General features: G+C 44.8%; 1 protein-coding gene and 1 long non-coding RNA gene across 3 annotated transcripts; one reads left to right on the top strand and one right to left on the bottom strand.

Moving 5' to 3' along the window:
* Positions 1–5,686: 5,686 nt before the first annotated feature.
* On the bottom strand, positions 5,687–13,588 carry SMU1 (SMU1 DNA replication regulator and spliceosomal factor). The gene is made up of 12 exons (XM_079330916.1): positions 13,434–13,588; positions 12,993–13,203; positions 12,735–12,887; positions 12,018–12,128; positions 11,542–11,670; positions 10,426–10,545; positions 9,941–10,057; positions 9,624–9,751; positions 8,587–8,713; positions 8,045–8,212; positions 7,618–7,770; positions 5,687–6,977 (listed from the first exon to the last, which is right to left on the bottom strand). The coding sequence occupies exons 1-12, from the start codon at positions 13,457–13,459 to the stop codon at positions 6,879–6,881; spliced, it is 1,542 nt and encodes a 513-aa protein (XP_079187042.1). The 5' UTR covers positions 13,460–13,588; the 3' UTR covers positions 5,687–6,878.
* Positions 13,589–14,011: 423 nt separating this feature from the next.
* On the top strand, positions 14,012–23,967 carry LOC306814657. 2 transcript variants are annotated; one of them, XR_013777221.1, is made up of 5 exons: positions 14,012–14,143; positions 15,046–15,198; positions 21,059–21,195; positions 22,618–22,754; positions 23,791–23,967. It is a non-coding gene; the product is annotated as an uncharacterized lncRNA (long non-coding RNA). The 2 variants fall into 2 exon arrangements; XR_013777222.1 differs by having other exon boundaries at positions 22,618–22,829.
* Positions 23,968–24,230: the final 263 nt, after the last annotated feature.

Here is a 24,230-nt window from a genome sequence, read left to right as displayed (position 1 = left end):
CAGAGCAGTCCAGGGCAGGATGAACTAACCATCTGATTAGTATTCTGTTTTGAAATTAGCTGGTTACTGATAAAAAACTGCCCCAAACAAATACTGGCAGCAGTAGTAGAGTAAGCTTTTGGCAAAAAGCACTGCATTGCAAGAGTTAGTAGGACTTTGTTCTCCTGTGATATTCTGGGTATCATACTGTTAGAGCAAGCAGCTAGACTGAAAAATGTAGTGAGAATTTTTTCTGACTTGTTGCTTTACGTGGGATACAGTTTCTAATTTGAGGAAATGAACAGAATGGACAGTTCTAGAAATTGAGGATACAGTAGCACAAAATAGCTGCTTCTGTAACTACAGTGTAGTATAGTAACCTGCCCTATTGTAAGCTGAGTTTGTAATTAGTTCCAGAGATTGAACACCACATAATTCATAGGATCAAGCTTATATTTCAGTCTACTACAATTACTCTTTTCACTGTGCACCAGGCATTTAGGACTCTATTTTCTTTTCCCTTTAGCAGCTGAACTACTGCAAAGGTTGGCTGTGAAATAGAACACACACTGCAGGCTCGTTTAAGAGCTGTGCTCATTATTGCTTCTGCTTTCAGAGACTTTAGGCTACAAGTCCTCTCTTTTCCGTAGTTTTGAATACCTGCTAGCCAGCAGCAGTGGAGTAGTTTGGCTTAGCCCAGGGGTGTAAATCATCCCAAATCTCTGAATTTGCAGTGTGATGCAAAATCAAGCAAGCAAACAAGCAAGCAAATTGTCTTATATTAGCAGCTTCACCTGGTAAGACATTTTAGTGACTCATTCCTGCTCAGAGAATAAGGAAAGCACACTAAGAAAAGTGAAGTTTGATTTAAACCACTCTTTCCAAAAACCACACACAAACAAATTCCTTACTGTTTTCTCTGGGCGTAAAATGAGCACTGTTACAGCATCCAAACAACTACTCTGTTAACTGCTGTCAGGAAAATACATAACAACAATAATAGCAATAAACAATAACAACAGCAACAACAACAATAATAATACAAGTAATAGTAATACTAATAATATTAATAATACTAATAATACTAGTGCTACTACTACTACTACTACTACTACTAATAATAATAATAATAATAATAATAATAATAAATTATACAAGTAGTTCCACAGATAAATGCTAAGTGCTTTAGGTCTCTGCCATAATGGTGGGCATTCCAGAGCCAAAGCCAGTGTGTCTACTGAGACAGCCCCTGAGAAGCCTGGTGCTTCCACTCAGACAGAACTGGTGAGGAAGGAGGTGTCAGCACAAGTAAGTTTCAATGGATGCCCAGACACTTCTGAAGAAAAGGCTGACATCTGCACAAAGTGTGCACAGGTGGATGACCTGAAGGACAAGAGTCAGTCAGTTGGCTGTGCAGTATTAGAAGGGCTGAAGCAGAGAAAGGTGAGTGGCTTCAGAACCACCGCAATGGATACCGCCGAGCCTGAGGCACCTAGCACCCTGTGACCCACAAAAGCAGGACCCCAATTCAATCTCCACCCTTAAACTTGCAGGCCAGAAATGCAGATCTCATGCTTTAAAGGCTTTAGATGTCCATGAGCAAGGCCAAGAAAGAAAACCTTGCCAGCAGTGCATCATGATGACTGTAAAAACAAGTATCAAGTGGCTGTAGTGGGCCCTGGGTTGTCCATTTCCCAGCCTAATAGACTGTCACAAGCGGCATCCTGCCCTTCAGGAACTGGGATCCATGGTGTTGCCAAGAGTATACCATGACCTGTCATAGACCACTAGCCCCATCATTTTTCATATGGGTACAAATGATGCCACAAGCCAAAAAATACATGGGAAAAAGGAAGACAGTAAGTCCTGGCAAGGCAGGTGAAAACCATCCCCAGTCTTCCCTATGTTCAAGTCACTTGTCTTCTGTCCTACCTGTCAGAGAAATCGGGACAGCCAGAGGCAGACACATTGTGCAGCTCACTGTCTGGGTTGTGCCTGGTATTATTGAGAAGGTTTTGGCTTTTACAACAGTGGGTTGTGTTTTAATGATTTTTAGCCTGTTAGAGTGAAATGGGATCCTCCTGGCTAAAAAGGGCAGAGAGTCTTTGGTAGCACACTGGCCAGTTTGGTGAGATGGGCTTTAAACTAAAAGGGTCCAAAGGGCAATGATTGTGCCATTGCTTCCTCAAAGGGAACAGGTCATAGCAACCAGTGCAGAGACAGGTGTTCCTTGGCTCCTGGCGTGGAGGATCAAAGCACAAAGCACATCATAGGTGCTTATGGCTATGGTAAATTCTCTCACATCCCTTCTAGGAAGCCCCATTCTTAGATCCTGCCTGAAGTGTTTGTATGCAAAGAAATGCAGCATGGGGAATAAACAAAAACTAGAAACACATGTGCATTCACAGGGCCATGATCTCAATGCTGAGACATGTTGGGATAGCTTACATGACTGGAATATTGTTGTGGATGGGTATGTCCTTTTTAGAAAGGACGGAGAAATGTCAGAGGAGGAAGATGGAGTATCTCTTTACATGAGAGAGCAACTGGAATATATCAAGCTCAAAATGAACAAGATGGGAGTTTATGGGTGTGAATTGTCTGGTGTGCCCTGGCAGCCAGAAGGATCCTCTCCTGGGGTTCATCAGGCACAGCATCCACAGTTGGGCAAGGGAGGGAATTGCTCCCTCTGCTCTGAGCTGGGGCAGCATCAGCCAGAGTGCTGGAGGCAGTTATGGGTGCCACAGTGTCAGAAAAACATTAAGCCAATACAGAACATCCAAATTAAGGCAACAAATACGGTGAAGGGCCTTGAGGAGAAGCTGTCTGAGAAGTGGCTGAGGTCACCTCAACATCAAAAAGAATTTATTTGGAGGGTAGAAGAGCATTGGAACTGGACATGGACTCCCTCTCTCTGGAGATATTAAAAAGCCACCTGCTCTAAGTGACCCTGCCTTGGCAGGGGGATGGATTAGATTATCTCCAGTGGTTCCTTCCAACTCTAACAATTCTGTGACAATCAATCCAGGAGGCCCAAGAAGCACCTCAATGAGAACTTCCTGACTCAATTGATAGGGAAACCAAGGAGAGGTGGTCTGCTGGATCTTGCACTCACAACCAAAGAGCTTGTTGGGACTGTCAAGGTGTCTTGGGTTGCAATACAGAATGTGGCCAGAAATGTGTCTTTTATCACCATTTGTTGAAGCTGGGTGGGGCAGTGACCCTTATCTCTGTGGCACATATTATCTGCTAATGGGCCATCTTTAAAAACAAATGGGACAATCATCTTTATCTTTTCCACAACCCATCCTCCCTCCAGGAAGATATCATCTGCTAATGGCCCATTAAGTCCTACTATATGACTGATAAAATTACATCATCCCACTAGGAGATGTTCCAGCCAGGGGGAGGAGCCAAACCTTTTCTACCCAGATAGATACTGAGATTTTGGACAGAAAGATACCTTCTTTCCACTGGATTCCAAAGGAAAGCTGGACCTTTCCACATCATCCCTGGACCTTCAGAGGGAAACGGCACCATTCTACAGGAGCACTGCTTCAGCTGAACCACACCTGGCACTGCAGGAGGATGCAGCCACCATTTAATGGGACTGCTGCCAACACCCTGACTGACTGGGTGTCAGGTTGTATTCTGACTCTGTCAGAGTTGGGATTGTTCTTTGTAACACTATTTCTATTTTAATTTTCCTACGAAAGAACTGTTATTCCTAATTCCCATCTTTGCCTGAGAGCCCCTTAATTTCAAAATTACAGTAATTTGGAGGAAGGATGTTTACATTCTCCATTTCAAAGAGAAGCTCCTGCCTTTATTGTCAGACACCTGACCTCCAAACCAGGACACAAGGTCAAAAGGCAGTCTTGGCTGCAGTGACCATGAGATGGTGAAGTTCAGGACCCTGAGAGGAAGGACTAGAATGAAAAGCCAGATTTCAGCTTTGGACTTCAGAAAAACAGACTAGCTTCTTCAAGATCTTTTTAGAAGCACTCAAAGGGATGAGGCTCTGGAATGAAGAACCCAAGGAAGATAGTTAATATTCAGAACTCGCCTCCTCCATGCTCAAGATCAGTCCATCCCAGTGAACACAAAGTCAGGCAAAAATGGCCAGGACATCTTTCCAGATGGACAAGGAGCTCTTGGCTAAATTAGAACACAAAAAGGAATCATCTGGAGGGTGTAACCAAGGGTGGATATTTTGGAAGCAAAACAGAAGTTATGGAAGCAAAAGCTTTACTGCATAACAAGTGGAACTCTGTAAGTACAAAAGCGGGAAAGGACAGAGAAAATGTGGGGCCATTACAGAATTAGATGGGGCAACTGGTTACACTCGACAAGGTGTGATAGGGGAAAGGTTGAGGTGCTGAGTACCTTCTTTGCTCAGTCTGGTTTAGTGACAACATAAGCTCTCAGAATTCCCGAGATCAAGGGGAAAGTCTGGAGCAAGAAGGATGTACCCTTGCTATAAGGATGAAGTCAGGGAAGACTTAGGCAAACTGAACATACACAGAACCATGGGCCCCAAGAGGATGCACCCACAAGTGTTCCGGGAGCTCATTGCAAGGCTACTCTGGACAGTCTTCAATTGATCATAGTGACCGGGAAAAGTGCCCAAAAACAGGTGGAAAGTAGATGCCACCTCAATCCCTTGGAATGTAACAGTGCAGCTAAACATAGAAACCGTGTGCAGGCACATCAAAAACATCAAAAGTTGTCAGAGGGATTCACCAAAGGGAAGACATGCTTAACCACCAACCCCATACATTTTACAACACAGCGACTGACCTGGTGCATGACAGGAGAGAAGTGTGTATTGTGTCCCTGAACTTCTGTCGGGCACTGTCTGCCCTAAGATCCATGCAGAGAAGGTGATGAGGTACAGGATGGATGGGAAGTGGATTGAAAACTGGCTGAATGCCAGGCCCAGACTAGTGAGGAGTGCAACACAGTGCAGTTGGAGGGTAGAGCCCCAGGGTCAGTTCTGCCCCAGGCCTCAGCAAGTCTGCAGATAGGACTGAAGAGAAGTATCTAATAAAACAGAGGGGTTTGTTGCCATCCAGAGGGACCTGGAGAGGCCAGAGAAATGAGCTGACATGAACCTCATGAAATTCAAGGGGAAGTGTGAAGTTCTGCACCCAGGGAGGAACACCCAATGCAACAGCACAGGGGGCACTCAACTGGAAAACAGCCAAGAAGAAACCCAGGGCTTCTGAAGGACACTGAACACAACATGAGACATTATTTTGGAAAGAAGGCAAATGGTGTCCAGGTACCAGTAGTAAAGGGAGGTGATCCTTCCCAGCTACTCAACAAGAGCAGAGACAGTTGTACTGGACCAAGACCAGTAAAGGGTCACAAAAATGCTGAAGGGATGGGAGCATCTCTTTTATAAGGAAAGTAATATAAAAATACCATGTCAAGATTCTCCCTCTTAATAGAACTGCCCATGATGCTGGTCAGATGTACCACTGTCAGACACTTTGTTTTATCAGGCAGGAAAAAGAATCACTTTACTATCTTAAACCCCTCCTCTGTTAGCATATCTAAGGAAAAAAAAAAAAACCACCTGGGAATTCAAACATCATAGCTCAACTGATAACTGGACACTACACTTCTAACAAGTGTGCTGTGTGAGAATTCCAGGTGAATTTTTTCTACATTTCCCCATACCAGTAAAGACACAGACACAATATTTAAAGTGGAACTAATTTATTGAGTTGAAAACAAGTTATTATACAGTCTGGAAGATTATTGCAGTACAAAAGCATTCTACAAGAGATGAGGACAGAACACAGTGTAGCAGATTCAAATCAACATGCATTTGATTAATCACTACAGGATAAACTTTTTTCTGCATCCTACAAAAGACACTGTCAGACTTTAGAAGATTCTGGAGTACATTCAGAACACTGTACATTAGTTAGAATCTCTCATGTGCTTCAAATTGAAGAGCCTGAAAGTATCTTTTTGAGGGACCTAAGTATACCCTTGGCTAGGTCCACAGGCATATGAAATTTAAAAAATGTTAAAAATAATTATTCATTTAAAGAATGATGACAACACTAGGAACTCAGCCTACGTAAACCAATTTTTGCAAGTTTTGAAATATTGATCCCCTGGAGCCTGTTTCAGTTATAGCTAGTCTATAACTGGAAAACATTTTGCACTTACAGGAAGAGGGCCCTGGTAATAGCTCCTTTTTGTCTGGAGGTGAAACAAAACAAAACTTAAAAATCCCCAAAATCAACTGTATCTCACTGCCACATTGGACAGGCTTACAGTCTATAGTAGGAAGTGCTGACAGATGGGGAAGGATAGTTTCATTCTGAGGCAGCTGTGGGACACTACTTTCCACTATAATTGGAAAAATGATAGTGAAAATCGAATACAGCAAAACCCAATGGCCTAGAAATGACCCCATCTTCAAGCTGTATCCTCATCTGCATTCCAGGAAACTATTCCTGTTTCAGCAGCGGGGAAGAGGCAGCTTTCCATTCTACATTTCATTTAAAAAAAACAAAAAAAAAACCAACAACAACAATTATTTTTGTATTCTAGGAAGTCAACAACCAATCATATGCATATACAGCTGCTGGCTCGCTGAACTTTTACAAACATTGTAGGAAGAGTACAGACTTCAGGAGGCAGAAAAAGCATTCTCACTGAAGTTGCTTCAACTACTCTCTAGTAAAAATAAAAGTATATGAAATTAACTGATGCTATACCTATGCATCAGTCCACTCCAAGTAGGTAAAAATGTAGTTCTCTGGAAACCTGAACTGAAAATTGAGCAAGTATCACACTCTGCATATTCATACTTCATTAAAGCACAAACAGTAGAAACCTGCTAACCAACAGGCATACTTCAGAGCTCACTGCAAGATCTATGGCTTCCAGAGCTTGAGGAGGCCGTCTTCACTGTAAGTGGCAATCAGGTTCTGGTGGGGGTGATGAGCAATGCCAATGACATCTTTTTCATGGACCTAGAGAGCAAGCAGAAAGATTTATTAGGAGAGTCTTCCTTGAGCAGATTCAAGACAAACATTCCTTTCAAAAAAACTGGGGGAAAGCTGAACTGAGGATTAAGTTGCTCTGTGAATAGAGCAAAAGCAGGGGTACATATTCCCCAACATCCAATTCCAATCACAACAATTTTTATCACATAGCAGTTACTTTTTGTTGGGCAAGGGAAGGTTCAGTGAAGGTTTACATCCACTGAATTTCACAAGATTTAAGTGTTCCCCATTAAATTTAGATATTCAAGCTGGCATTCCTCTAAGTTTGATCTAAAGCAAATTTAAGCCCGATAGCTTTAAATTTGACAGGTTTTTCAGATTCTCCACCAGCTGGAGCCCAGGTCAAAACATGCCCTTCATTCAATGAAGTCTGAATCAACTCAGTCTTTGATCGATGGGTAAATACTTCCCTCATTTTTACAACTAAATGGTTCTAAAAAGCCCAAACACATTCTGTGGCCAAATGTCCTGAAATTCATTTGTTATCAATTATGTCTGCTAGAGATTAAAGATTCCTCGGTCTGAAATTCCTCCTCACACACTACATAATAAACATTTACATCATCTCCATTTAAAACTCCAGAAAAGCTCCAAGATGGAAACTTACAGTTAGAGTTCTCTCCAGCTTGCCCGTCACTGTGCTGAAACAGTACAGCACAAAATCTTCACCAACACAGTAGATCCATTCACCACGAGGAGAAAGTGTACAGCAGACAAAGTCACCACCTTCTCTCTTACCAGAGCTAAAGCTTCTTACAATCTGTAAAGACACACAAAAATATTTGTCAGGATTAAACAGCAGCATATCAATACCACATTTAAGGCAAATATATTTAAGAAGTACTAGGTTTGTTCAGAACAAAGATTCATCCACAGCTTCAAGAGCTTTCTGTGTTCTATAAACCCAAGTTCAGAACAGTTTTGTCATGCAAGCAAACCAGAGAAATGGGGTTTAACCCTGCTAGGTTATTAACTGGGTTTTCTACATTCCTGAAATGACAGAGACCTGAAAGGGTACTAGTAAGATCACATACTTGTCCTTGCATATTCATGATGACAACTGTATTCGACCTGTTGCAAACAACAAAGTGTTCTGGGTTTTTAGGCAGCAGAATGACACTGTTCACAGTAATGTCTGTCCCAGCAGTGCTGCCAAGAGACTTGAAGGTGTTGGAGCACTCTGTTGTCTTCACATTCCAAACCTAGTAAAAAAAAAAATAAAACCAGTTAGTTTTAAAAATTAAAAAGGAAGAACTAACATACAATTATCTCAGATAAGGGAATCCCCACATCATAGGACAAGAAGTGTCACAGCCAGTTCTGTGTCTAAAAGCAGAACAAGCACTAAGCACTGCACTCATATCCCCCACAGCTGAGACAGGCTCTGCAAGAGACTGTAAACACAGTAGCAAGTTGAATCAGTTCTCACACAAATATACAGCAAAGTCACAAGCAGACTCATTACTGCAGATAAGCCGGAGTCCTTCCCCAGTGAGTTTGCAACAATTGTAACAACTGGGCAATAAGACTGCAAGAGTCGGAAGGTGTTCTTCACAAAGGATAAATGCCATCTTACCTTCACTGTGCCATCGGAGGAGGCACTGATGATATAGTGACCGTCCTGGGTAAAAGTAGCTTCATTGACAAAGGAAGAATGACCACGGAATTCCTTCAGAGTTTTCCCAGATTTTAAACCATGAATCCTGTGAAAATGAGTAAGAAAATTCCACTCAGTAATCAAGTATGTACAGGATCAGAATTACTGCATTACACAAACAATAATCAACACATTCCAGATGCTAAGAGCTGCAGGCAAAGGGTTTGATGAGGATCCTCTTGCTTGTTAAGATTAAAACAGTGTTTTCTGTTTATATTTATTCTTACTTCCAACCTATCCTGCAATGATCCTTACAAGAAAAAAAAAAGTGAGGGAAAAGAGGAAAGGAGAAGTATCCTCCCTTAAATAATTTTAACACCTTAACACCTAAAAAATTTTAACTATTGGGTTAACATCACTGACCAACATGTGTTCACAGAATAAATGGAATTAGACTCCTCAAAAGGTGTACAGCTTAAATACAAAAGGAAAGGGTGACAATAAAATTGCAGCCCACCAAAGAGATACCAAAACATCTAAGCAGACACCACCCCCCAAAAATAAAAGAACCAAACAGCAACAAAAAAACCCAAAAAAACCCCAAAAACAAAAACAACAACAACAAAAAAACCACAACAAAAAAAACCCAAAAATGAAACCAATCAAACCAACCCAAATTCTCTGAAACAGGACTTTCCTCAAAAGAAGCAGTGGGATCTCAAGCCATGGAGATTTTGAAAACTCAGCTGGACAAGGCCCTGGACAAGCTGTCCTAACTGAAAGGCTGCCTGTGCTTTGAGAAGCACAGTGGATTAGAGACCTCTACAGGTACCTTCTAGATTACACTAATGTTATGGGCTGATGTTTGGACTGGCTCCTCTCCTTGCTTCCCCGTGCAGCTGCCGGTCCCTCCCTCGGGCTGTTTTATCTAACTATTTTACCATTAATCTCCTTAATGAGAAACATCCTCTTTCTTTTCTCCCACACTGTAGCCCACACACTCTCAGTTTATTTACCTGATTGTCTGATCAAAAGAAGCACTAAGAATTTGGCTGCTGTCCTTAGAGAAGCTGAGGCATGTAACACCTTTACTGTGAGCTCGTTCAAATCTTCTCAAACACTGGCCACTCTGGATTTTCCACACCTGAAAAGGAAGCAGCAAACAAGTGATTACTTTGTCATGAGACCACATGTATTTAAACATCAGAGCCAATACATACCTGTTTCAGAGCCAGGTTAAACTGAGTTTATACAGAATGGGAATATTACTGCTATTGCAAACTAATCTTTTGGGTCACCACATTCCCCATATTCCATACAAAAATATTTGTACCTTGATCTTTCCATCTTGTGCTCCAGTTGCTAGCATTTCTGTATCTCTACTGAAGCACATGCACAGCACTGCATCATCCATCATCATGAAATTATCTTGTGCCTGATATTTCAGATCCTAAACAAAAGCAGAAGATTCATCAGTCACAGCAGTGAAATCAATTAAATATTTTTTAAGGCAAAGTACAAAAATATTATCAGATATAACTGAAGTTAAAACTGTTAACTTATTGACTTCAAACCTTTGTAAAAATGTTATCATTTTTAAGGTAACAACAAGTGCAGGAATATAAAGAAGTTATCAGAGAGAAAAATGTATGAAAACCAAACAACTACACCAACAAATATTCCAGACTGATATCTGAATCCCCTAAAAGACAATTTTCTCAGGTCCACAATCCCTAAAATATTAAGACAATCTCAAATAATAAATCTAAGGGCTCTGGCAAGACAAAGTCACTTTGTGTGAAATAAGAAGTAACTTACCTTCCTAATTTTTCCAGTTGTGAAGTTCCAGACTTCAATGAAGCCATCAACTGAGCCAGTAACCAGATACTGTCCATCTGGAGAAAACCGAGCACACTCCACATGTGATTTCTGCCCAAACTGTTTGAAAAAATAATATATAAACAAAGCTTAATAAGCAATTTAAAAGACTCAAATCATTCAAATAAAACTGCAGTGTCATTTAGATGGTAAAAGTACAGTATCTACTAGAGGCATATATTCACAAATTTAAGGCTGAGGTTAAAAAAAAAAAATCTGTCAATACATACAGAGTAGCATTGGTTGTTGGTTTTTTTTTTAAAGATTAAAAAAATCCCCTTCTCTTGGTCTGGTAATGTCCATGAAGTTTACAACAAGCTCCATGGTGACAGCAGGAACTGAGTTGGTTGTCTTTGCATTTTTGCTTTTGCAGTGAATTCTCTGCTAAACAACACCTTTGCAACATCTAACATATATCACTGTCAGACTTCAGAACTTCATTAATTTTTGAAGTTGCTTCATTTTGATTTATTTCTCCAATGTAATTTTTATAGAGAACGTTTGGGTGTTGTTTAATGTTCAATTTTTTTGTTCCTAAATTTTTTAAATACAAGTGCCCTTGACATCTAAATAAAGAAACGAAACTTCACTAGCCCAAACAAAAATACAAGATCAGCAATGACAGAAAAAGTTCTAAAAAAGCATTTTTATAAAATGTTACTGAACACCACAAATTCATTTCATAAATTGCAGCTCATGGCTTCTGAAAAAACAGTTTAGGAACAAGTACTTCCTTACACAAATAAAGGAGACTATGCATATTCCTTTAAACATATTGATTCTGTATTGTTAAGTTAAAGAAACTGTGCACTTAGCTTAAACACAAATACCATAAGCATGCAATATTGTTAAAAGATCTAATCTCACACTCCCATTAAGAAAAGTCTTCTGATAAGATAAAGCATGGAAATGAAAATCAAAAAATTCTGGGGGGAGTGAGGGGGAGGGGAACGACTTACAACAAGGGGAAAAGAAACGTTCAGGAGGTTTCCTCTGATCTTGCAACATAAAGCACGGGAAGACAAAAGCAGCAGAAGCACACAAAGCAAACATTACCTTAATATGCCTGCTCAGCTGCGTGGGGAACTTCTCTTCTTCCACGTCTTTCACAGCTGCTTTGCCTCTGAACAAGTCGATTGTCATACCGGGAGGAAGCAGGCCCTGGTGCTGCTGCCATTTCAGTGCCTTGGGAGGAGATGAAAGCCGCACCATTAGCTACCAATTAACACAGATCTGCGCAGGTGAAACACTCTGCACGGAAAGCATTCTGAGAAACAAAGGCCTGAAAACACCAGAATGTTATTCCCGAAGTGCACACTGTGCTGCAGACTTGTTCTGCTGAAAGAAATCTACTGCTAGAACGATGACTTTTCCTACAGCTGTTAAATCCATGCCACATAGGAATTTTTTTTTAGTTCTACTACATTTAAGCTTTACTTTTATACAGCTGGAGATTTGACTACATAGTCATAACTAGTTTTATGCAAAAACACTCTACAGACATAGCTACCACAGCATTTTTCAAGACTCACCTGCCCCAGCAATGCCATAAGACGAGAGGGAGGCACCACGCTGACCTCTCCAGCCAAGGCTTGTGCAATAGCAGCTCTCCTCTTCTCTTTGCTGCTCCCATCTGGGTATGCCTAGAGAAAAGTTATTTTTACGAGGTTAGTGCTCCAAATAACCGTATTTTTTTTCCAAAAAGGACCTCTGTTGTTATGAAATTGAAACCTCTTCCATGTAAATTTTCTGTTAGGCCTCCAAAAGAGCTCTTCTCTTCAATATAGTCTTAAAAGCAAAGAATCATCAGGGTTGGAAAATATTTCTAAATTCAGTCCCTTAATTAATTTAACTATTAACCTAACATGCCCACACAAAAACTTTCAGGCTGATATAACCATTCAGAAATAATGCCTTGATTTTACTGTTATTACACAGCACTACTTCTGTTCTCACAGCTTGTGTTTTCTTCTGCTGCCTACTGAAAAAGCAAGCTGCAGATCCTGCGGCAGGACACAGGACCAAATCCCCAAACTCCCCACTGTAGCACACTTCAGAACCACTACCACATGATAAGGTGTCATGCACTACTTCCCCAGCACTTCTCCGAAGGTGAAAAATCATCAGATTGCAAGACTGCACATCCCCACTCCGCAAGACAATAAAACAGCCCCGTGAGCCACCAGCAGCAGCATGGAACCATGCTGAGGGTCATGCAGCAGAGGCCTCTGCAGGAAGGCATAACCTACCTCACGAGGATCGAAGTAAGACCTGGCCAGAAGGTTTTCGAGGTGGATGTAGCGCTCTGGCTGAGTTTGTTTCAGCATGATCATGGGATCCGTCTGTCTCAGCAGAGACCTGGCAGCACCCAGCTCCCGGAGCTCAATCAACTCCAGCACGACCTGCACCAGAGACAACGACTGTATCAGCAAAGAGTGAGTGGAAAACACCACACAGAGGCTTCCACACGGACCGGAACAGTCCGCAAGAACCGCGCACTCGCTCACCTGCTCATAGAGATCAATGAGGGTCTTGTCGGGCAGCTTCAGGGACTGTATGGCTTGTAGCACTGTGTCCCAGTGCCCACTGTTGATGTCTGCCACGAAGCTCTCTATGCTGTCCACGGTGTTGAGGGACACGGTGGTCTCCTCCTGAAGGGTGGCGAGCGCCCGGTGGAGGCTGTTTTCCTTCAGGTACTGCATGATGAGCCGGATCACGCTGCGGGAAAGCACAGTGCACGCTCACACAGGGCACCGGACACACAGGCCGCCCTCCCCGGCCGCGGCGAGCGCAGCCCGCAACCCTCGGCCCCCTCACGGCCCGGAGGCCGCCGGGTCTCGCCTCCTGCACCGCTGGGGCCCGGGCCGCCAAACCGCTCCCTCCCCGCTCCCCCAGCCGCCGGGGCCGCCCGGTCTTTCACCACCACCCCGCGCCACCGCTACACGTACTCGGAAGACTCGATTTCGATCGACATCTTGAGCCGCCGCTGGTTCTGGGTCCGCCGCTAGCAGTGGTGTAGGTGCCGCGTTACAGCCAGGCCTTCCGCCGCGACTTCAACGCGATTTCCGCTTCCCGTCCTCGCTCCGGAAATATAAGGCGCGCGCCCGGCCCCGCCCCCATGCCTGTCGTGTGTGACGTCACACAGCAGGGACCGCCCCGCCGAGCGGCGGCGGGGCGCGCGCGCCCCCCGGCGGCGGAGCGGCGGCAGCGCCGGGCCCGGCGGGAGCGCACAGCGGCGGTGCTCCCGCTGCCGGCTGCCCGCGGAGCGCCGCTCCACCGGGAGCCGGCCGTGTGCCGTGGTGCCCCGGCCTGTATCACCAGTAGTGTCACCGGCAGGAGAGGGCCGACTGTCCCCTGGACTCGGCACTGAGGGCGCCGCACCTCGAGTGCTGTGGCCAGTTCTGGGCCTCCCGCTGCAGGAAGGGCATTGGAATGCCGGAGCGCAGTACAGCTGCTGAAGGGTGTGGAACAAGCCCTGGGAGAGTGGCTGAGGGAGCTGGGGTTATTTAGGCTGGAGAAAAGGAGGCTCAGGAGTGACCTTAGCACTGTCTACAGCTGCCTGCAGCTTACAGCCAGGTGGGGATCGGCCTCTTCTCCCAGGCAGCTAGAGACAGGACAAGAGGACACGGTGCCTCATGCTGCACCAGGGGATGTTCAGGTCAGACATCAGGAAGAATTTCTTTACAGGAAGAGTGATTAGGCATTGGAATGGAATGCCGAGGAGGTGGTGAAGTCGCTGTCCCTGGAGGTGTTTAAAGAAAGACTGGACGTGGCACTTGGTTCTGTGGTCTGGTAGACAAGCTGATGTTCGATCATAGGTTGGACTCAGAGATCTCAGAGTTTTTTCCAACCCAATCGATTCTGTTATTTCACCCACTGTTCATTCATAGGGATCTCAGAAGATTTCCTGTGGTGACACAGGCGTGGTGGGCTGCAGGTCAGGCATACTGCAAAGACACACAGCAATAACTTGGCCACTTGTTTCTTAGTATGTGCGGGTTTGCAGGTGGAAGTCCAGGGTGTTGCTTGCAGTTTGCAAGGTTTTTAAGGCTTGTGAGCTCTGCATCTCTAGAGTGCGGCAATGTATGAAAGAATGACAGTGCACAAAGCGTATGAGTAGGGAAATTAATAGCATATTAATTAGCATATAATTAGCTCTACTGGGCAGAGTTCTTCAGTGGTGCCTGGATGAGCTTGAAAAGACAACTCACCTTGAAGCACATTTAGGGTTGCGCTGGCAGTCCATCTGTCCTGCTTGGACTCTGCCTGAGGCCAAAATTCTTGTAGACCTGGTTAGTGCTACAAGATGAGTAAAACTCACTGTGACCCTCCTGGCTGTGCATGAGCTTCTTTGTCAGGAAAAGAGGCTCCTTATTCCCTGGGCAGCACCAGGATCGTGCTGCTCATGGCTTTCTGGCATGCAGCACTTCCCACCTTCATCCAGTGATCCAGGGATAACACCCAGCTGACACTAGCACTAGACTGCCAGTACATGGGGATGTGAAATCCACAGTACTGGCCCCTCTTGAACAGACTGACTTCTTCTTGCTGTTTTTTCAGGCGTGTGCATTTTGCTGGATAAGCCATGAAAAATACAGCCGTGCATGAGAAACTTGCTCCCTTTGCCAAGGAAAGCTGTTCTTTGCTGTCTCTGTTCCCAGAGTACTTAAGGAAGTAATCCAATAGCATGAAGTTGAAAAAACAGTGAGTAAGGTACAAGGCTAACATTTTGCATTCTGTTGTTTCCTCTCTGTGATCCCAAGTAATTTAACTGCATTTACAGAGGTGCAGGGATTACTTCAGGGAAGTGTTGTTTAAGTGTTCCAGGCCTATTTGTTTTCTACGACAGGAATATTTATGTTGTTTGAAAGTTGTTTTGAAAACAAGTCTGATCCAGACTCTTAACAAAGAAAAGCCATAAAATCTAAAAATGGCAGCTATTTTTGTGCTGGCTGCACATATCTGGCTCAATTCCTCAGTAAATTCAACTGGTGCTCTTTTGCTGTTCTTCATCCAGTGTTAATGGCCTCTAGCAAGAAAAACCCAACAGGCAGGCTACCTGGTCCCAGTCCTCAGGATGGCATTTTTCTGACAGGTGAATTCAGCACAGGATCTTGCTAACAGACTGGACACATGCTGGTTAACCCAGCCCTTCTAGCCCTCCTTCCCTGAGAGATGCAGAGGGAGGTGGACACCCCAGATAAATCTTCTTGTGCTCTCCATGAACTCCATCTGAGCAAAGAGTCCCAGTGCTCCAAGTGCTATGAAAGCATGCAAGAATCAGATTCATACTTTGTGGCTAGACACAGCTATGGCCAATCTAATCTGGTGCTGGCAGCAATCCAGTGTCTGGAGACCTCCAGAAATGCTTCCAGCCAACACTCACAGGATGCCAGCTCTGGCAAAGCAGTACATAAGGGAAAGAGAAGTTTCAATTTTATATTTTGGCTCCATTGGGAAGTAGAAGCAAAGGGAAATAAACAGTCTTGGTGCAGTTGGCTGCATAGTTATATGTAGTATACTGGAGCTGATCCCAGCCCTCACTGGTCCCAGGCCCATTCTTTAAATAAAAGGTGAGCAAGCACCTTGGGATCAAAATTTTTAAGGCAAGATGTTTACCTTTCTTTCTGGCAGGAAGTTTAATAATTTTTTTTATTATTATTATTTCTCTAGAATCAAAAGTATTCAATTTCCTGCTTTCCCCTACTTCATGCATTCTGCTCTCTTGCTTCTCTGGGAGAGCAGCTTGAGCACCTAGCCAGGACTGAGGTGTGCTTGATGCCAACCAGGCCACCAGTATGCACTGGCTGTGGAGCAGGATCCATGGGGTGGATGGGGTGCAGAATCACAGCCCAACCCACAACCATGAGGACATCATATTCCCACCAGTCAGACATCCGACTTCATGTGCAGCTCTCTGCTGCCTCACAAGCTGCAAGGCTTGTTTCCTATGCTCCAGAGCAATGCTATGGCACCAGGAGGCCACATAAGCTTACAGTGACAATTATGTCCTTTCCCATAAGGCTTTCAGGCCACAAGGCCAGAAATTAGTCCTTCCATGGAAGTATTTGCATTTAGTGTAGTCCAAAATAGGATGTGTCCCTCTGAGGCCACCTCTTGAGAGAGAGACTGTGCAGGGGAAACAGCCTGTGTGGTTTCTGTTTCTCAGTTCTTGAGAATACTTTTTGTGTCTCCCTAAAGAAAAACCCCACGCCAAGACCAGTGTGTCTCAAAGGGAGAGACCTGAGAATTGAGATTGATGTGTCATTCCAGAGAGTTGTTACACCTGTGTGCAAAACCAAGTTTTATTTGTCATTGCTGGTGATTGCATTGACCGCATGCTGAGGAGACACAGATAAAAGGACATTGTTATCCCTTCTTCTGGGTATCCAGTAAGGAAAGATGTGGAGAAGCTGGAGGGGGACCAGCAAACAGCTGCAAGGCAGGAAAAGGCATGGAGCACATGGTCTGTGGGCAGAAGCTGGGCTCGGCTTGCCTGGATGAGGTGAGGCAGGAGGGAGGTTTAACATCAGACCGTAATTGCTGGAAGGCTAATTCCAAATGGCTGAAGGCTCTTTGATAGCCACAGCTGACCCCAGGAGGCACAGCAGCCCCCTAGCTCTGGCTCTGTTAACTGCAGTCATCACCAGCTCTGGGCAAGCAACAGGGAAGTAGGGACGTTGTGTTCGGGGGGGTTTAGTCATGGAGACATTCTCTATACTGGAGAAGGGACTTTATGGCCACAGAAAGCCTGGAGGGGGCTGGGAGAGTCTTGTGTCAGTAGGGTTTGAACTGAGACAATTCCCCCTTCCCCCACGAGCTCTGGTAATGCTGGGGCCCTGCAAACTGTGGACCACATTCTGGCTTCATCTGACCCTCAGCAGCACAGCAGGGAAGATTGGTAATTTAGCCAGTCTCTGAAAGATACCCAGTGAAATGTATCTTGGACTAATTAGACCTTAGGGCTCAGGAATTCAGTTCCAGTTGCCTGGCCTCTGTTTTGACCCCTCTTTCCTTTGAAGTTCATAGAGGAGAGGGGAAAGGAAATGAGAGGAGAGGCCCTGCTTTTCCTGCAAAATGCCTCATTCCTTATAAAATCGTTTGGCAAAAATCTCTTTCAGCTGGACAAGCTGAGTTTTTAATGCATGCCTGCAGTCATTTTCCACCCTTGTCTCAATTCCCCAGGCTGCTCCGTCATTGTTCTGCATCAGTAAAACTTTGGATGCACAGACAAAAATACTTCTCAAAGAGGTAGCAGAGAAGGTCTGCAAAGGCAGGTTATAGGGCTCTGAGTTGTTGTGTTATTTCCTGGGCCAACTGGAAGTGCACAGGACTATGCAGTACAATGGTGCCTGCTCCAGCTCAGCCTTGAGATTTGAGATCCTTCTTCCATGCCAGCCTGCTGGGACACAGCTTTCAGCCTTTCCCAGGCTGTGAGGAAACCACACTGAAAATCCTCACTTCCATGTTAGCTTTGCATGAGGAGGAAAGCAGCCTAGGGATGGTGTGGGAGAGGCACATAGTATCTCAGATATGTCCTGGGCACTCGGGATGGGGGGAGGCCAAAGCTCCAAAGGAAGGCAGCTGTATTCCCTCTAATAGCAGATTTTCAGGAGTTCTTAGTAGGAAGGCATCTCTGGAGGTCTGCAGTTCAACTCTCCAGTCCTAAGCTAGATCAGGTTGTGTGCAGCCATGTTGAGTTCTGCATACATCCGAGGACAGAGACCTAATCTCTGAGTCATAACACCCTCACTGGAGGAATTTTTTCATGCCCAGTTGGAATGTCCCATCCTGCAACATGTTTTCTGTTTCCTCATAACGTGTCCTTGTCTGCCTCTGTAAGAATCTCTGTTTTTTCCGTGACCGCATTCAGGAAGTGGATGGCCCCTGTGAGAACTCCCCAGTTGTCTCTTCTCCAGGCTGGAGAAGCCATGGAGTTCCCTCAGTGCCTCTTCATTCACCTTGTGCTGCAGCCTCATCACCACTCTGGTGGTAATTGCTGGATTTTTTCCAGTTTGTCAGTGTTTTCCTTGTAGGCCCAAACTGCAGGATGCAGTAGTGAGATGAGTCAGCAGCAGCACAAAATGGTGAGCAAGAATCACCTCTCCAGTGCAGAAATTGATGAGCTTGCTTCTGGCTCATTCCTCTACCAGTTGAGATCCCATCAGGTGACAGCCTTCCTCCTTAAACACAGCAACCAGTTAATATTAGTTATGGACTTTTTCTTATGTCTCCTTCTGATGGGTTGAAATTTCCTTTCTGCCAGATGCCTCTGCAATGGGTTGGCAAGGGTCCTGAGAACTGCCCTGAGTTTCCATCTTTCTTAGCCAGGGATCCAGAGAAAGCAGTAGGAACTACTGTTTCCCTGGAAAGTGGCCTTGCTACAAAAGTATATTTAGAGCTGTAGCCATTCTTACTTCTCCTTTTGAGAGGTGAAAGGATGGCCCAAGTGTGATCAGAGGTTTCCTACAGTTACATTTAGTACCCACCTGCCGTCCTTAGGCTGGGAGTTTCCATATTCTGTTTCATATCAAGCTGCCCCACAGCTGCAGGGAAGAGGACTGAATCCAGCCACAGCAGGGGCTGAGCTCTGGTATGGGTAAAGAGCTGGTGATTGTTAGGGGTCTCTAGCTTGCCTCATGCTCTTCACATTTTCCTACACAGAAGTCTGCAGCAGTATGGATTCTCACTGGCTTCATTTCAGTTCATCTGCCCTCAGCTGGCTCCTGACTGAGGCATCTTGGAGGTGCTGGCATCTTCCCCAGGCTGCAAGGAGCAGCTAGCTGATCTGAGGCTGGTTAGGCTCTGATTTGTGTGGGTTGGCTTTCTGCAGTATTGCAGTGAAGGGCCATGGGGAGATCCAGCATAACTTGCAGATAGTAGGTAGTCACTGGAGTTCCCAGAGAGGACAGCTTGCAGGTAGAGTTTCCACATGCAATTAGCAGAAAATGTCTGCAAAAGCCATGTACACAGCTATGCAATGGTGCAGGGGCACTGGGTGAATTAAACCAACAGAGAGAGCCACAGGCACCCCTGCACAGTTTTCACAGATTTGGCTGCAGTGTTTCTAATCTTCATGGTTTTGAAGTCCTAAACTAGCTTATAATGTGAGGACAGACAGGCATTGATTTGGGTGCATACAGAGCACAGGAGACCTCACAAAAGCGAAATGTGGCATGGTGTACTTCAGCTGTATCATCTTCGAGGGGGCTACCACACTATAGACTTACATTAGAAGCTGGATTTTCCAACCCATTTGAGTGATTTTAATGTGTGAGTCATGTCAAACTGCTTCAAGTTTAGAAGTGAAATTAAAAATTAGGCTGAAAAGCTGTTATTCACAGGCAAAAACTGATTCAAGGCATTTCCCTTTCATTTTTAAGAACTGTAGACAAGGGAGAACTGAGAAGGCTAATTTCTGTGTAACTGTAGGCTAATAATGAGTAACAGGAATCCCTGGTGACGTTTGATAGGATTGAGTATATTTAACTTGCAGGCTGTGTTACATTTCCAAGCTGTAACCTTGGGCAAGGCCTTTGGATGCTTTTATAAATGAGGCAACAGGCAATGAAATGAGCAGTAGAAGTAAGGAAAGGATGGGAAATGGTGTTTGTGGCTTAGCAGGCAGCAGCCATTTTTCAGGGTTAGTCCCACTCCCAGTCCTTGCCTTGAGATCATCAGCACCAGCAAGACAGTCTGCTCTCCAGGAGTAGTGGTCTCACTGCTCTGTCACAGTGTGAAATGCTTTGTGCCTGAGATGGGACTTGGCTTTGGAGAAAACCAAACTGACAGCACGGTGAGTCTGAATCTTCACCATTTGCAGACTTGGAAGGCTGGGGTTTGATAACACACACTGGCCATCACGCTGCCCTGTGCACCATGGCAAGAAACCATCCGATAGCTGGAATTTCTTGTTCTTTCAAGAGCTCTGCCTTTAGGCTGTTCCTTCCTGGTACTGCAAACAAAAACAGTCTCAAAATATCCGAGCAGCTCAGCCTTCATTTGATCATGTCTCCACCTTTGGGTGTTTCTTGCGGGGTTCAGTGCATGAGAGCAGCTGCTGTCATTTAGGATGGGCAGTGTCCCCCTGAAGAAAAGTGCTTTCTTCCAGATTAAGAGGCTCTACAACAGACACTGTTCTTCTCTCCCATTTGTGTAGAAGCCTGGTCAGGGAGGAAACTCACCTGGCATTTTTTCCCAGATGGCAACACAGGGATGTGCTGACAGGAGGGACTGGCACCAGGACAGAGACATTCCAGCAGCCTGTACTGCTGCTTGGCTGTGGAAGCAGCACGGGAACTGGTGTCCTTCCTGTTGCTTTGTGTGTGGCCTGGCCATAAGAAACCCCAGATTGGACACAATTGTTTGACTAGCATAACCCTTCAACTGCAAGTGGTTTGGTTTTAATCAATACCTCTAATACTGTATTGTAGCAGAGCAGCTGGATGAGATCCCTGAGTGCTCTGTCCCTGTCACTGGGAAGCACGCGCACACACATCTCACAGGGGGCTGAAGTCAAAAGTCTGAGAGTCTTGGAAATACCTGCTGGTACCTTTCTTTTACTGTTTTGTAGTGACAACCCCAAGCCGAGTGATGGAAGCCCAGCTCCTCCCGGAAAAGGGAGGAAAGCCAGCTATTTGACTGCAGAAAAAAAAAACAGTTGCCTGCAGAATCCCTTCTAAACCAAGGTGGGAACACACAGCTGCCAGGGTAGGTCAGTTTGCACTAATCTCAGAACAAAGAGAAACTTTGCAGGCATTTGCACCTAGGTAGGATTTTCTTTTATCTGTGCAAGGTGAGAAGGTAGGCAATACCTAGCGATTTGATCTCGATTGTGCACCACAGATCGTGTTTTACACTTCATTGACTAACTTCCTGAAGCACCTTCACACCTGCTTTTATGACCAATTTGTCTCACCTGACTGGTTTCAGACCCCCAGCAGTGCTAGTGGTGGTGAAGCCTCTGGGGTTCTCAGTTCACCCCCCTCTATTCAAACCAGAGATGAGTAACCTGATGCAGCTCAGCTCAGAGGTGACAGGGGCTGGAAACAGGCTGAACACCCGGAACAGCCCCTGGTGCACCTCTATTTGGACACAACTCCTTCTGCTCTCACCTGTCCAGACTGGCCAGGGGCTGCAGCCGAGCCCAGGGGGACATGTGAGGTCGCATGAGACCCAGCAGCACAAAAACCTTCTGAAGGTCCTTCTGAAGGACTTCTGTCTCTTCCAAGAATGACGTCAGGGCAAGCTGTGGCTTTGTGCAGCCGTGTCCAGAAACCACTTCTCAGGGGTGGAGATCTCCCTCCCTGGTGCACTGTATTTTTGCCTATCCAAGTTGTGACAGCTTTGTGGTACATTCCTGTGTTGCAACAATGGCAATAAGCAGACCACAATGCCTGCCTATGCTGAGGATGTCTGAGGTGGCACGGTGTGCAATGAGTGTTGGCTGCAAGTCTGATGTTTACACTACAATGAAAGGAGGCCTACTGGAGACCTTTGAGACTTCCAGCTTGGCTGTGCAAGCCCCTTGAAGTTGTCCTTGCTATGAACACGGCTTTGGAGCTGAGCACCTCCAGAAGTTCCTTTCCAACCTAAATTTTCACAGGATTCTGCTGTAATGGCAGGTGTATTTGCTTTTATTTGTTTTCCTTTAAACAATAACTTACTGAGAACAAATTTGCCATAGCTGGACTACTGTGGGAAGGTTGTACAGAGCCTTTTTCTTTAATTGCCACTCCAAAAGAGCTTTACCAAAAGGGAAGATTGCCACCCAGTATCAGTCCTTTGATCACCTGAGGCTTTTTGTGCTTGTTAGCCAAGTCACAGCACCACTCCAACACACAAAGGGCATGGAGTTGGCAGAGAATCCAGTAAAGGTCCCAGATGGTCACTGGCATCTACAGGTATGAACCTGAAGAAAACCTTGGCTCATGTTTTGTACTCATTTTATTAATTGAGTATTTTTATATTAATTTCTTTTAGTGGCAGTATTTCTTTGCCAAGGAACATAAAACTCAGAAGTGCAACAGCACATGTCTGAAGAAAACAGAAATGTTATATGCCTCTCTCTCTCACCACACATACATATATTTGCAGATACATACTTACATGTTCTTTTTCTGTTTTTTACAGTGCTAGAAATAATCATTATGAGGAGAGGCTGACATGGTGAAAGGCTGAGTCTTGGTCCAGAGGGATATCTCTAATGGGAGGACTGGACCACCAGGACTTTTGCACAGCTCAGCAAGCAGAAGTGTCAGCAGCATCTGGTACACAGGGGTGAGGGAGGAATAACCCTGAGCATTGGTTCAGACTGAGAGGTGACTGGTGGATAGGATTTGAAGGTAATTGTGAAAATAGCTTGAACATGAGCCAGAAGTAATTCTCATTGTGTATAATGCTTACTAAGCTGCACAAGGAAGACCACAGCCAGCCCAGTGGGGGGTGTTGGAGGCTCTTGCATAGGTACAACTCCAAAAAGCTTTTCAAGATGATACATTACAGTGAGGAGAAATGGATTAAGATACTGGCCAAGTTCATGATTCTTCTAGAGCCCTCTGCAAAACTGCTGAGGTTAAAGGTAGTCAGACCAGTGGAAACGTAAGTGCTTAAGCAGGGAGACTGCAGTGAGCAGGCATACTAGCAGAAAACAGCAGGCAGGATGTCTTGCTGTACGTTAGGCACTGGAATGAACAATACACAGCCTACTGGCATGGCCTAAATAACTCATTGTCTGGGTGGGGCAGCCAAGCGAGCTGTGCCAGCGTGCAGGGTTCCAGCCACACTGTCCTGTTTGCTTCCTCCCAGGACCATCACTTCCAGTATGCTGGTGAGGTGAAGGTTAGGGTGAGTCTTGCAACACAGCCTGTTCTTTTCTCAGTGAAAATGACAGTTTTTTGGCACTGTCTACTGTCTCTCAGCTTGTTCTTATGTTTTGCTGCTGCTAGGTGGTGTTTTCTCTGAAGGCCTGGGGTCTTTGGCCGAAGCACGCTTCCTGTGTTGCTCTTTCCAATACCACAGTGGTTCCTGCTGGGTGGGTTTCTTACTAGTGTACCATCTCATGTTGCATGAAGCAGGGTTTGCTGAAACGGCTGGAATGCCTCTGCCCTTAAGCTGTTGGTGGTGCAGCAGCAGCCGTGGCATTAAACACTAGCAGAAGTTGCTTATTTCCCCTGAACGGGGATCTTTATAGCTCTGCCTGTATTTTCTGTTGTAGTCCCAGAAATACTGTAACTCTGACGGCAGGGGTTAGAAATTTGATTTGTTAAGACAATTGCAATGGCATTATGTCTTGGGTTTTTTCAGAGTTTCCTGGATGTTACTGAAACAGGATAATCACTTACTCATGTGCAACCAACAACCACATGGAAGCCGCTCACAAAAGAAGCAGCAGTTTCTTTGCTAACAAAGGAATTCCTTACTGCTTATTTTTCCTACAAAAATTTCCCAAACATTGTAATTAAACTTATCCCTTTGTACCAGTTTGTGTGTTTATTCTCACTTACAAGGAAGTCCAGTGAGGAGATGGAAGACAGGGTTCTTTGGTATTGTAATAAGAGCCTTGGTCGGAAGTTTTTTCAGTGGATAATTATTCTTAGCCCAAAAATGCCAGAATGGTGAAGATTTTTTTTTTCCTCTGTACTCTTTTGTCTAGTGTGTTCACATTACCATAGATGGAATACTTTGGAGAAGCTATAAGATTTCAGTTTAATCAGGTCCAGGCACAAATTTTGGACCAACAGCTA

Source organism: Erithacus rubecula (assembly GCF_903797595.1).
Source record: "Erithacus rubecula genome assembly, contig: SUPER_Z_unloc_1, whole genome shotgun sequence".
NCBI classification, from domain to species: domain Eukaryota; kingdom Metazoa; phylum Chordata; class Aves; order Passeriformes; family Muscicapidae; genus Erithacus; species Erithacus rubecula.
The sequence above is the reverse complement of the archived record's forward strand: the minus strand, read 5'-3'. Positions and strand labels throughout refer to the sequence as shown.